Source organism: Varanus komodoensis, unplaced genomic scaffold (assembly GCF_004798865.1).
Source record: "Varanus komodoensis strain SLA01 unplaced genomic scaffold, ASM479886v1 scaffold32, whole genome shotgun sequence".
Classification (NCBI taxonomy): domain Eukaryota; kingdom Metazoa; phylum Chordata; class Lepidosauria; order Squamata; family Varanidae; genus Varanus; species Varanus komodoensis.
This window is the reverse complement of record NW_025335798.1, coordinates 16949552-16964348: the sequence shown is the minus strand read 5'-3', so window position 1 is coordinate 16964348 and position 14797 is coordinate 16949552. Positions and strand designations below refer to the sequence as shown.

The 14797-nt window shown below is 40.3% G+C and overlaps 1 protein-coding gene across 5 annotated transcripts in view; it reads left to right on the top strand.

The window, feature by feature from the left end:
• Window positions 1-14797, top strand: part of ZRANB3 (zinc finger RANBP2-type containing 3) — a 47226-nt gene that overhangs the window by 26290 nt on the left and 6139 nt on the right. For all 5 annotated transcript variants that reach the window (XM_044438004.1, XM_044438003.1, XM_044438005.1 and 2 more), the window contains 10 exons: window positions 590-718; window positions 1268-1387; window positions 3027-3146; window positions 3699-3878; window positions 4903-5055; window positions 6549-6999; window positions 9626-9850; window positions 10951-11042; window positions 12664-12765; window positions 14385-14530. In XM_044438004.1, coding sequence (XP_044293939.1) covers window positions 590-718; window positions 1268-1387; window positions 3027-3146; window positions 3699-3878; window positions 4903-5055; window positions 6549-6999; window positions 9626-9850; window positions 10951-11042; window positions 12664-12765; window positions 14385-14530 — 1718 coding nt within the window. The remainder of the gene's footprint in view (window positions 1-589; window positions 719-1267; window positions 1388-3026; window positions 3147-3698; window positions 3879-4902; window positions 5056-6548; window positions 7000-9625; window positions 9851-10950; window positions 11043-12663; window positions 12766-14384; window positions 14531-14797) is intronic.

Here is a 14797-nt window from a genome sequence, read left to right as displayed (position 1 = left end):
TTTGAATACTTGAAAGAATAGAAAATATTTATCCCTAAGTTTCAAAATGAATGTTGTCTGTGTAAGATCCGATTTATAGGAGGAAACCATGAAATTCTCACTAGCATAGCACACCTAAAAACAGCATTCTTCATGTTTTAAAATAATTAATATGCACATTAAAGCACTATTTGTTTATTATATATGCAGCACTCATTGATCTGTAAAGTAGAACACTGAAAAATTGGCACTGCAAAGTACAGCACTAAGACCAGATTGCATTGCTGCTTTTATTTCTTAATGAGGTTTCAGAGGTTTTTGAGACCTAAAGAATATGTCTAGCAGTTGATTTATGTCGCAGTCAGAATGATTTCTCCATTTTATTTCGTGATTTGTCGCTGGCTTTCCTCAGATTTCTCTACTTGGGAGGGACATTTGACTGTCCCACTTCTCTGCGCCAACACTGCTGCCTAAGGAAGACCATTTTATTTGCAGTGTGTATTGTTCTTTTTCCTCCTCTGTAGCAAAAGCAAGGAATGATTCAGAGAACCTGTAATTGTTTCCTCTTTCACATTTTCTCCTCTAAATATTGTTGTTCCCTCCCATGCAGGAATTAAATGCTAGTTTGGAAGAGTGGGAGAAATTAATGAGGGGTTCAAAATTAGGTTCTGCAGACAGTGACTTCTCCCAGGTGATGGGCCTAATTACACGCATGTTTAAACAGACTGCCACTGCCAAGGTAATCTCGAAATGCCTTCATTTCTTAACATGCATTGAAAGAACTGTACTACTGCGTCCTATATGTAGAACACCTTGCCAATCCAAGGCTGTTTCCTGAGAACTATAACAGTGAACTGTTATCAAGTGAGCATCAGGGATCCTTGGGAGCACGGTGAGATGCAGGATGACAGATGGCCAACAGAGGAGGACTTGGTGCAAATTACGGTTGCTTTGCAAAAGCTGAAGTGACTTTTCACTTGCACAAGGCACCTTAGCATTCGAGTATGTGTGGGCACATGTACGTATGTGCATGTATATCCTTTCTACTCTGTGCCTTGATCATAAGGAATGCAAAGCTCTTTGGAAGAATTTAGGGAGCAATAAGATATACCTGTAAGAGGATATGATATCCTGGATTGCTGATGGTCCCTTGATGTACTTGATGTACTAAATAAAAATTATCATGTATTTTGTAGTAATTTATTTTGTATATGAGCACACAAATTGCTTCCTTTTAACATTCTTCTTTTTAATTTCATGCAATGCCAATATGCCTTGTGTTTTTTAGGCAGGAGCAGTAAAGGATTATATCAAAATGCTGCTGCAGAATGACAAACTGAAGTTTCTAGTCTTTGCCCATCACTTAAGCATGCTGCAGGCATGTTCGGAGGCAGTGATAGAAAGCAAGGTAAATTTGTCTCACTGGGTTAGATTGCTGTTAAGGGATGCTTATTATCCAACCATAAACCTGGACATAGATTCTTTTCAGTAATTATCTTTTAAAGGTCTTAAAAGTATACTCACGTGTTTGTGTCTGTAGCATCTTGGCTGCTGCGTTAACCTTGTTTGCATAATTGCTTTCATTTATGCACATTCTGACATTTGCATCCCCAAAACTCACTTCTTCTGGAAGCCTTTACTGCAATACCCTTTATCCCCATACACTTCTGTAACTAAGCCAAAGGAAATGCAAATCATGCACATTCTTCATCTGTTTATCCCTCAACTTTCCTCCCCTTCATCTATGTTCAGCTGTGGCTTGTAGACTCCTCAGAGCTAGGACTGTACTAGTTAAAGTGTCATTAGGTGGTAGCAGGGGCAGAGAAGGAAAGTGGTCATCGGCCTCCTGTGAAGCCAGCTTCATCGGCTTAGCCTCTTGCCCAGCTGTCAGCAGCAGCCTTTGATCAAGAAGAAAAAGGAGAGATAAGAAATAGGGCCATCCAGCTCAGTGGACAGATGAAGAGACTTAATAGTTGACTCTGAAGTATTTCTATTACAGCTGGGCATGATAAGACCAGCTGAATTACAGCTGGTAAGAACCTTATAATTGTTAAGTATAAATGCCTAAGTTTCCATGTTTTTCTTTTCCCTACCCACCCCTTTTTCCATTTGTACTGGGCCTTCTCTAGATTATAAACCTGAAGGCAGGAACTCTCTCTTTTTTTCCTGTATGTGTTGTGAGGTGGGGTTTTCTTCCCTTCATACATTGAAGGCAACAGACTGTTCTTTTGCAAAAAGCTCTCGCTTCACCACAATCAGTTTCTGAGGATGCACAGAGTGGTTTGTTGAACTCAATCAAAACAAGTAATTCTGGAAACTCTCCTTTTGAGTACGTCTGGGCCTGATCCCTTCTGGAGGGCCCATGTGGAAGTGAGCATGGCCTTTTTCTGTATGCCAACCCTCTAATTGGCTAGCTCTGCTCTTCCAGCACTGCATCATGGGGTCACGAGTCATACCTGGTTTGTCTGAGGGGTCCTCTCCTAAGCCCCCACCTGACACCTTGGTTAGAGCCTGGCTGAGCACTTGGGAAGGATGGCCTTGAGAATAAGCATCCCTGCTTCTCCTCTCAAAGTCTGAAGCCCCACATTCCCAGGCCAATTCCGCCTCCTTTTCCTGCTCCCCTGCTGATGATTCCAGATAGGCATGAGCTTGAAATATGTGCAAAGAACAGCTGCTGCTCCCATTTCCAACAGTAAGCTGCTTTGGGAACCCTTCTAATTTAAAAAACTGTATAAATGCTTTGAATACTGTAGTATGCATCAATGCCATTTCAACAAATACCCTCTCCTGTCATGATGGAAGAAGGGTGGTGAACCCAAGGCCAGCTTTCAGTCGGTTGAGGGTGAGGGCAAACTATCTAAACAGCCCTGTAGTATCATGCTGGGTGAACAAGGTAAAACTATTCAGTGGCACAGCTAGCAACCTGGCCAACATTTTTTGTTGCCTCATCATTTAATTTACCCTTGCTTAAAGTTAAGCATTCCCTTTAATTTAGCTTCAGGTGATGATCTGTTTTTCTTTCTTTTTTCCTTTTTGTAATGTTACAGGCTCGGTATATTCGGATAGATGGGAGTGTGCCTTCAGCGGAAAGAATTAACCTTGTCAATCAGTTCCAGAAGGATCCAGAAACTCGAGTGGCCATTTTGAGCATTCAGGCTGCAGGTCAGGTAAGAATAAAAATGCAGAGGTTCTGCAGATAGTTCTGAGAGACTGTTAAAGCTTGTGGCACTTGAACTATTAAATGTGTTCCATTGACTTGAACATTGTAGGACCCAGATGGGCAAAACTTGATTTTGTGAATTTGTGGATGATGTAGGAAAAAAACCCAGGTAAATGTACATGCTTAGGGAAGCTAAATTGACCAGAGCATGAAGCCAGAAGATGGCATTCATTATGCAAATTGATGTTTTGATCTTGAAATTTGTTGAGTCCTGACAGAAATGTCAAGCAGCTTCTCCCATGACTTAGAACAGGAACCCAAGCCTATTCCTGTGTTTTCTGATAATACTGCTGTAGCAACCTAGTTCATACAGTCAAGAGAGCCTCTTACCGCTTATTTAAGCCACAGTGGACTACAGCATATGCCAGGCATGATTTGTGTCATCCAAACCCAAGCAGCACAGTTGAGTGGTGATTTGCAAAATAATAATAGAATTATAATAATATTATTTACTTTGGGAAAATAATCTGGTAAATATTCATTTCCTCCTTTTGTTCAGGGTTTAACATTTACTGCTGCTACTCATGTTGTATTTGCTGAATTATACTGGGATCCTGGACATATCAAGCAAGCAGAAGACAGGGTGCATCGTATTGGACAGTGCAATTCTGTGAATATTCATTACCTTATTGCAAATGGAACATTGGACCCTCTTATGTGGGCAATACTGAACCGAAAGGTATGATAGCCAACCTGAATGTTGGCAGTCCCTGCCTCCACAGGCTTAGCTCTGCATGTCCATAGTACCACTGCCTCAATTTTCAATCAATTCCTGACTTGTCTTTCTTTCTTCAAAGCATTTATCTTATGATTCATGTGACACATATAGTGTTAATTCAAAGAAAAGGCCAAGAATATGAAGCGTTTATTTCTTTTTAGTATTTATTTTTGTTGGCTACAGAATTAGCTAATGTTTGGGTATATGTTTAAATAGAGATATAATTGTGTTTTCTTGTCTTGCCTCTTCACCCTGTTTACACTGGGTCATGTCATTCAAGATTGTAAGCTAATAACAGAGACGGCCCTGTTTTTATTGATCATTAGTTTCCATACTAGCTGTGCAGGAAAGAAAGTATCTTCTTTCATTACCAGTACAGGTATCAAATAGTGCTAGCAGAAGGAAATGAAGTGATCCATCAAACTGCATGGCAGAGGTCACTTCTTTTTGACTAGCTGGGCAAGCTGAGCAGTCAGTATTTCCATGCTGACTCTTGCAATGCTTTGGGATAAATCTACCCCATACCACTCCAAACTGCCTATTAGGGCAATATCTTTCTTAGGCCAGCTCAAAGCTCACAAAATAGTTATTTGGGCTTCCCAGACCACTTCTTGAGGCTAGAGATAAATTAAGCAAGTTTAAGGAGGAGGAAAATGGTGGCTGGTGGTGAAGTCATTGAGTCTATTTTTAATCATTGTCTTGAGATAATGAGTGAGAATGTAGCAGACTTTCAGTGTGGTTTTAGCAGGTGTTGTATGTACCTAGGTTGGGGTTGAAGAAAAAAACCAGTGCTGCATCCTCTGGTTCTGAAAATATCTGTTACCTAGCCCTGTCTTCAGCTTTAGGGTAGAACGCACAGGTTTCATGGCAAGTGGAAATCAAAAGTAGAGCAACGTTAGACAGTTGTTTGATTAACAGAATGGGCAATAGATGGTGTTTAAAAAAAAATGTAATATGCCATGTTTCTTCACTCTTCTCCCCATAGGCCAGAGTTACAGGAACAACACTGAATGGCAAAAAAGAGAAATTGCAAGCTCAGGAAGGTGACCGAGAGAAGTGGGATTTTCTGAATTTTGCTGAAGCTTGGATCCCGAATGAAAGTCTATATGAGATAAAGAGCGAGGTCTTATTCACCCATGTAAGCCTGTAATGATAAAGCACATGTTCTGTGCTTCTGGGGCTAAAGTTCTGTTTTCTCTTGCTTCCTGTTTTGGCTTACAGTTCCTGAGAGTCAAAGAACATTGTACACATTTTTGTATCGTCTGCAACATGTTAAATCTGGGTTATTTTATCATTGGATTAAGATACCTAAAAAAGACTTCGAATAATTTAAATTTATGGGGCTGTATTCATTGCTGCTGTGACATGGTGCAAAAGAAACTGGCTCTTGCCAGCCGGTTGGGCAGGAACTGGCACCAATTAGTGCTAGTGGTAATGGAGCAGGATGCATCAGCAGAGCTCTGTCAGGTCAGTTCTGTTGACTTGTCCCTCTCTAGAAGTGCTAATTGGGATTTATTTCCAGGATTGTGCCACCTCCCAGGTGCACCAGTCTTTGTTTCCACTAGTGTAATATGTTTAATGCCAGCAAATATAGCCCTTGGCAATTAACTGTATTGAGAGGGTCCATCATGGGAATGCCCTTCGTGTGATCCAGCATGGGAAGCCCATACAGGACTTCTGTTGCCAACAAACATGTTGGAGGGAATGGGGGAAACTTTTACTTCAACTGCTTGGAGTAGCAAAGTCCTTATTCCTATTTGCCTACATTTAGGCACATAACACACTACAACGTTCTTGTTTACTCGAGTGGTTCATGGTGTGGAAATTTCTGTGCCAGACAAAATCAGCTCCTAGCAATTGTGATTTCTTTCTACCTTGATATAGCTTCAAAATTCTTGGATCAATGATTGTAAAGCTGGTTGGAAGTTTGATCCCCTACCATAATTTTATTCCAAAATGTCATCACTTGGATAAGTGACTACAGCTCATTTCATCAGTTTTTAAAAGAACTATGGATACATCTTGATGCCACATAGCAATGAACAAGGCTCAAAATGCAATTAGCAACTGCACTGGTTGGCCCCTGTGTGAACAGAATGCAGGATAGACTCTTGGTCCGATCTGGCACTTCTTATGTTCTTCTGTATTAAATAGCTATTTGATTTTCATAGTAACCCATGTGCAGTTAGAATTCCAAGTGATGGGATAGCCCACTGAAAGTCTATTAACATCAAGATGTATCCATAATTCCTTTAAAATAGTAATTTAATATATAGGCTTTGAAATTGAGGAATGGAATGTACACATCTGATAGTGCACAACCTTTTATGGGAGGCCAAGCCCCTGCAAGATAAGTGCACAGTTGGGTTTGCCAGTTTGCATAGGCCTAAAATAATAGACTTAATAACAGAGTAATTCAGAATTTTAACAGTGATTCATTTCAATTTTCCTGGAATAATGGCTGTAATTTCTTCATAATAAAAAAAGGTTGTCAACTTGTCTCTTAAAACACATTTCCATTACTAAAAGAAGACTGCCTCTTGGTAAATTCTCTTATTGGAAAAGATGAAAGCAATTAATAACTTGAAGAATTTTCTGTGTTAGATACTGCTCACTTGTCCTCTGCTCTAGTTTGAAAAGGAAAAGCAGCATGATATCCGGACCTTCCTTTCACCAAAAACAAATACTGAGAAAAAACGAAAAATGACTACTTGTGACAAGTCTTCAGGACTGAGTGCAGATTTTTCTCAAGTGTTAGAAGAAGAGGATGTGGAAAATGGTGGATCCATAGATTCCAAGGGGCTCTCTGAGATGAATGTTCTGCATAGTGAAGCAAAAAGACCAAGAGGCTTAGATCCATCTACTCCTAAGCATTCCTCTAAGAAAGGGAAGAAATCTTTGTTTAGAAGCACAAACTGTTCATTTACAGAAAAGAGTGCCAAAGAGGATTTTGTTACTCCATTATCTAATTCAAGCAAAGTACCTACTCCTGAGGGAGCTTGGCCCTGTGGTCTCTGTACTTATACTAATAATTCATTGCTGCCTTACTGTGAAATGTGTGAATCTCCTCGGAGAAGGAACAGTAAGTAAACAGTGCTCCACTTAAAACTTTGTGTTTTTAAACATAGGTATTTGTAATGGGACAAAATAACATAAAAATATGTTTGAAGGAGAATCTGGTGTGTGCATACATGAGATGCTTTACTTTGGCCAAAGAATGCAAGATTTCACAGCCAATGGCTGTCCTTGATACCAGGAAGTAGATTTTGTGGTTCATCATAGGAGTGGAGTTTCTATGGTACTGTCAGTTCATTTTAGAAAATGTACGGTTTCCACAAGTTGTCCCTATTCTTGACTTTGGTTATTTTACATAATTACCTATATATTTGATAGGTAATAGTCCTGGAACTTTTATTATTTGGAAAGGATAAAATATTCCATTTTAGAGAAACTTAGAGCAGAGGTGGGGCACAGTGGTTGGCAGGGGCAAAAATGACAGCATACTTACTGCTTGTTACCTATTAAAATAGTCTTCCCATGAAGGCTAATGGGTTCCAGATGGCTCCGGGAAATTTTCCGACTAGTGCAGCTAGTGCACCGATCACTTCGTAGAATGTGGAGATGACTCACCCAGTTGACATGGTCATACACAAGCATCTTTTCCATCTCAGCAGATCCCAGCCAACTCCTTGGTAAACAGGTTGGCTAAGGGCAGTGAAGCAAGGGGGAGTGTGGATAGAAAGCATGGGAAAAAAGCTGTGTTCCAAATCTGACTAACGCAGCTTGGAGCTCGTTATGAAGCCTACTCTGGTGGTGATTGGGGGGGGGGGGGGGGGGAGCTCTTTTCCACAATGGTTGTATCTTCTCAGTATCGTCCAGTGGTTCTTTTCTGTGTCGTTCATGACCTGCTGCAGTGGACACTGCCCAGTTTGTATGACTTTCTGGAGATAAAGTTGTTCAGATTTCATGACTTAAGGCACCATAGTTAATGCAGTCCCATTTGTAGTAGAGCATCATCTGGTTTGGGTTATATTGGGTGGGTTTCAGTTGTTTGTGACCTGGAAATGTAGATAAACAGCTAGGCCAAGCCTGGGTGACCACCTGCATGTTTGAGCTTCAGGGCTTATTGCAACCTGTACAGAGGGAATGTCTGGCTGGGTCCAAGTGGTTGTAAACTCCTCCTTTAGTGAATGTTTTCCTACCCTTATTTACATACATACATAGATGCATGCATGATATTAGATTTATACCCAGCCTTTTTTTTTTCTTTTTAAAGAACTCAAAGCAGTTTACAGCATTCTGTTGCTCTCAACCTTATCCCCAGAACTAGCCTGTGAGGTCGGTTGGACTTAGCATCTGTGACTGGTCCAAAGTCACCCAGTTGGTTCTAGGCTGAGCAGGGACTAGAACCCAGATTGCCAGAGTCATGCTCTTAACCACGAAACCACACTGGCTCTCTGTGTGGCATTAACAAGCCTATCCTTGCTAAAGGAGTCAGTTATTTATTTGCTCGTTACATTTGTATACTGCCCCATAGCCAGCAGGGCACTCTGGGCAGTCAACACGTGGAGAACAAGTTTAAAACATGTAGCAGTAAAATGGATGAACACAGAACTATAAAACTGAATACAATAGAACTGGGATATCTTCATCCCCAGGCCAGCAGCAAACATCCTTTCCCAGGGTAAGGTGCTTGAGTGCGTGGTTGCTGGTCAACTGCAGTCACTCTTGAATGAAACTTGTTGGGTTAGAGGAAAGAGACAGAACTATCTGGGGAACCCAGGAGAACTAAGTTTGGCTTTCAGGGAGCCCTGAGGTTCTGCACCTTTTGAATATACCAAAATGCAGCAAAAGCCTATGCTTAATTAAGTAGTTGTCTAGCAGTGGGGAAGGGAGATAGAACCAGAGACTGATGAACAGGGCCCAGACAAGGGAAAAAAGCATCCCTTGCAAAGGTTATGGGCAGCATCCAGAGCTGCCCTTGGATTAATGAGACAGCCTCGTATGTAACAGGAAGCTAGCACTAGGGATGGGGCGAAAACAAGATGGATATTTTTGGATTGACCCTCCAGAAGTCATTCTGTTCCTCTACCTGCCCCCACCTCCTGGGTTCAGTTTGATTTGTATGGAGTCAAACCAGTATGTGGCTTTCTGTTTTTTTTTGTTTTTGTTTTTAAATGGTGGCAATTAATGCACGTTTTAGTTTGTTTGGTCTTGACATTTGTAATTGTATTTATTTTAAATGCATACATGAACTTTTTTTCATGTAGGCCCAAAATGAAAGGCCTTTCCTGTTTAATGTCCTGGGAAATGTCTGCTGTCAAACTGCAGTGGGCACTGACCATTGGCGTTGACCAAGAGAGACTGTAAATAGGTTAATTTGTTTCTTTGACAGCTGTCAAATAGAGAGCTATCTAGTGAAAGCAAAACTGTGAGAAGATTTTTGCTTGTGAAAGGGAATTCTGTGTATATCACCTTTTTGCTTTGTTCTTTGTTTTGTCTTTGGGTATTTTTGGGTCTGACATTTCTCAGTTTCCTGTATCTTTTCCACCCTTTTCCAAGACTTTAGATGCTCTGGAAAGTGTGCAGTGCACCCATAAACAGGAGCACTAGGAATATGTTCTAGGATTTGTTACAAACTGCAGTTTCTACTTGTATGTAAAGGAAATCTAACTATTGTTCTTTCTCTTCTTTTTTAAAAAATATAGTTAGACAAGATAGAAGTTGGATCAATGATTCTCTCTCTACTGAGAGTGTGGAAAAAAATGCAGCCCAAGTAAACGTAAGTCCTAATGGTGCAGAGAAGACCAGTGAAGATGGCCAGAGGAATAACTTAGCAGAGCCAGTGCCTGGGATATCTAATGCAACTGATAAAGAAACTGCCATTGTTGCAAGTAAACAATCAAATTGCTGCGAGTCAGAGCTCAGAGAAGGTAAGCAAAAGGGATTTTGTTTGGGGGACAGATGATTAGGAGCCTGTTGCAAGTATGTAGCTAACTAGATGTTTTTAAGAATTTGCTACTGCTGTACTGTGTATTTCCATCACTGGGGAATCATTGTAAGTATATCATCTACCAAAGTGGAACAATGAGAACGGGTGCTACCCAACTGTGGCCATCTGTCATCCGAACAGACATTTTCAATGGAACCAATCCCCCCTAAATAAATAAAACCATAAAACATTAAAAAGATACATTAATGTTATATATAGCCCGAGAGAGGCCTTGTGTCCTTTAAGCAACAATAATTCCAAGGAAATAATTTGAAGATGGTGACAGAATTGCCAAAAACTAAACCAAGACAAACCCAAAACACCTTGTTGTTTGCATCTGGCACTTAAGGGATAGGCTGACTCCCCATTAATCTGGAGAGTTCATGGCATGGTGACCATTTGTAGTCTAGCTATTTAGACATGTTGCAAGGAGCCCTCTTAATGGGTTACTTCTGGAAAGCGGCACTTCCCAATAAAATTTGTTTGATGAAGCCATTTGTCTCTCTAGGCTAAACTTACTAAAAACACCATGAAGTGCTTTGCCATTAAGACGGAAGAAGTGGTGTGTCATCTTGATCCAAAACTTGCCCTGCAATGTATCTATAAATAGATGTTGTACGTTACTATTGTGATTAGTAATATGTAGCAGATTTTTTCCTATAACTTTTGGTATGTGTCCAATAATTGACTCATTCATCTCAGAACGGTCATGTGTGTTATTAACAGTGTAACCTTATACGTGTCTGACACACTCCTAGAAAAGCGTGTATAGCATTACAACCAGATAACTCATAGTGCAGCTTCTCCTTCACAACAGGACTATCTATAGCCCCAAATTATCCTCCAATATTTGGCTACTGTGTTGCAATTTTGTACTAGCATTGATAAATAAATTGGAAAGCCCTTCCCTCAGCCTTGTCCCATGGTAAAGGAGAATGTAAAGGTTTCTTGGTAGCTGGGGTGTGTTGGCCTGTTTGTTATACTGGAATAAACATGAATTAGTATGAAGTTAAGCCGAAACTGCTTAACTTTAATTTCTAGAGCATTTAGAGGATCCGGAGCACTTCTCAGCATATTGTGGCCTGAAGTTCTGTGCAAGTAAAAATACTGACAGGATTCATGTCTACACAAAGGTAGGTGATTATTTCCTGGCTTGCATCCAAACAAATGCAGGTAGAAAACCGCCCATGCATCATTTCTGCTCTGTCACCCCACTGGGACCCTTCACAGTCTGAAAAGTAAGTCCTGAAAACCAAGGGGGGGGGGTCTTTAAAATAGCAAGGGATGTGGTGTGAGGGACTGCACCAAGATGGGGGTATAGAGGGAAATGCAGCAACTCCAGGAGGGGGGATTGGGCAAAAATCATGGTGATACCTTGCACAAACACAAGTGCCGTTCTGCCCAGATCTGAGCTGTTGAATGGATTCTGCTGGCACCTCGCAGCTCATCATGGATTGTTTAATTCATGAAGAGTCAGTGCACCTATAAGCTCTGGATTTCATGCGCAAACCTATTGAAGGGATTGTCATGTCATGCAAACCTAGCAAGGGTGGATTATGTGACTGTTAAATCTGAAGTAAACCTCGCCTAACCCTAAACAAACTGTGGGTTCTGTGGAGATTGTTCAGCCTTCACCTAACCCATGCTCACAAGTGTGGCACAAGATGACTCTCTTCAAGCAGGGCTGCATTCTGAAAATGAAAGCTACACATGCTGCACTCTCACCATGGATTGAATAACCCACTGTGGGCTGACGGGTTTTGTGAATGGGTGTCTCAGGAGCTTCTTTCTTCTGTGTGTCTATCCAACTGGAGCCAATTGCAATATAACAATGATAACAATGAGATGATAAGTTGCCTATTTTATCCCCCCCAGGTGTTTTCTATTGATACTCCTTTATGCAATAAATCAATATTAAATATAACACGTTTTGCCTCTGGGAGCAATCAACATATCCGTGAGCTCATACTTGATGTCATATTCATTTCTAGAACATACATCTGGGTGGGGGGAATGGCGATACTGACTGGAACACGCGAATAGATTGGGACGTCGTTGAACATGGCAATATAGCCTGCTTAAGAGATCAGCTATAGCTATGTGGAAGGAGGAAAGGGGTTGGGGTTAGGGAGATCCTTGTGGAAGGTTTACATGCAGTTCCAAATGGGAAGGAGAGTCATGGGGCCAAATGCCCCCAAATGACATGAAAGGAGGTGTGAAGATAACCCCTGGCTTTATTTGGCTCCCTCTGGGCATGGCAGAACGAAGATCCTCCTGGCACCTTGCTCTGCCTGACTGGCCCCTTTTCCCATTGTGGGGAGGAAAATGGGCAGGAAAAGCTGCTCTTGCTGAGCTGGCATCCAGCGGCTAGCTTAGATGGTTATTAAAAGAATCTAGTAAGGAAATTTAATGCATGTATTGCTTTATTGTTGAGTGTAGAAAAATGTACCACAGAAAGCAGTCTGCATGGGGTATTATGATAGCCTTGCTTTGATTGTTTTTTCTGTTTTGTATATTTTTACTGTTACTTGAAGTAGGCTGCTTCTTGCTAGGAATCAAACAGTACGTATCTTGCAGTTGGCTAAAATGTGAGGTGCATGAGTTTTGTACTCTGCTACATCGTAAAAAGCAGCACCAATGAATCATTGAAGTTCAATGGGCTGCAGAATAAACTAGCAACTTCCTTCAAACCTTCAGAGAACTGAATGCTTTCTTGATTTAGGAGATTAAAGAACATTTCTTTGATTCATCCAGGATGGAGAGCCTCTGAATTGTAATTTCATTCCATTGGATATAAAACTAGATAACTGGGAAGATTTACCAGAGTGTTTTCAACAAAAACAGAACCGTTCATTGGTAAGATCAATTTAGTGATTCCGGGAGTAGCTATAAATAATGCCCAGAGCATGGGCTTGTGCTTTTCCATGTAATTAAGAAAATGTTCTGCCTTGATCTCAGGTTTTTAATTATTAGCTAGGCATATACAGATCTTAATTGCTTTTTCCCTCCTGTTTCTTTGGTTAACCAAAAAAAAAAAAAAATCACACTTCTCTCGTCTGTATGTACACACAGCTGTATAATTAAACTTTCCATCTGTAGAATCAGTAACTCAGTTCTGTTGATAGAATCATTTCTTTAAGAACTAACTTAGCAGCAATGGACAGTGACATTTAACAAAAGCAAACAGGTAGAATTCGAAGGGTGCATTCACAAATTCCATTTCATTCTTGATCTTGGTTGTTTAAAATGGATGACTTCAGAGAATGCTGAATATAGTTGGAACACATGCAGACTTTAACATTCATGTATATATAGAATTCACATGAATGTACGAATATGTGTGCCAAAATTCCAAAAACTATTTCCAAGTATGTTTTTAGCAGCCTCTAAACAAGGAGGCTAGAAATATGTGGGGTCGTTACAAATGCATTGCAACAATTAACATTGGCTTAGTGCTTCCAAGTGTTTGGTACACTTATGATGCTACAAGGATTATAGATTATACAGCATCACCATTATCCCCACTTTTCAGATGAGAGGGTCTGAGGGTGTGAGTGAGCGGCTTACTTAAGACAGTCTAATGAGTTCATGGCAAAAGTGAAATTTGAACTGGGCACTTCCTGAATCATAGCTCAGGCTCTTAAATATCATGCTATGCCAGCTCCCAGTGTACATGTAAATATGCTACCCCTCAATTTGAGGAGGTGAACCTTTGCCCCTATGGATGAAATTGGGCTCCAACTCTCATCATCATCGTATTTCATTCATTCATTCATTCATTCATTCATTCATTCGAGTTATGACCCCATTAGCCATAGACTTGCTGCGTGACTTAGACCATATTTAAATCCATTAAGCAATGCAAAGGCAACATGACAATACTCAACTAACAGATCAAAAACAATAAAATAATAAACTATGAAAATTCAATAAATCCAAAATAAACATAATAAAATAGATAAAACCCAAAAATAAGACAAAAACCATTGAAAATTTAGTCATGTTGACTGGGGCTGATGGGAATTGGGAGTCCAACAACATATTTTAGAAGATGGTTACCATAAATTAATCCTAGATTAACTTCAGACCGCAAAGTTCATCAAATAATGTATTGTGTGTAACGAGATCGTCCTCAACAAAAGTTCATCCCTGTGGATGTTACCATTTCTGCTCACCACTGAATCAAACTGTATTGTTCTGGAACACTTAGGAAATCTGATGGAAGTGTAAGAGTGTGTGGGTGAGTGAGAGAGACTGACTCTTAAAGAACAAGGATTATAGGCAATTAACTTTATTTTCAGCTATTGAAGAACTTCAGTGCCTGCAAGTGATGGCTTTGTTAGCTCTTTTTTTAGTAGTTTATGTATGATTTGCTTTTTTACTACCATTCCATTAGGTGACCAAACCCAGTGCTCATGTATGCTTCCAGGTAAATTTGTTAGCATTTCAGTTTGTTTTTGTATTTTCTCCTCTAGATACTAAGATTTGTAAGAGAATGGAACAGTCTAACAGCCATGAAGCAGAGAATTATCAGGAAAAGTAGCCTGCTATTTTCTAGTCCCATCCTTGTTGCTGAAGAGCTGTTACAAAAACAGCAGGCCAAGCTCAGCAGTACCAAAAGGTGTGTAGAGAGAACCCTTCATCTGTTCTGGTAGAGGACTGGTCAAATGTGTTACACCAAAAGCTGTTACATTGTTTCACATTATTATTATGATTTATTTAGTGACATGCTTGTTTTTCTGTGTCTCTAGGCTCTTAGGGAACTTCAGATTCAAAAGTTGGGGGAAAACTGAAGATGGGTGCTATTCCTTCTCTTGAAGGACAATTTTCCATGCTCCAATACAGTCCATTACAGATTAACTAACATGCCATAGAAATTAGGTGCAAA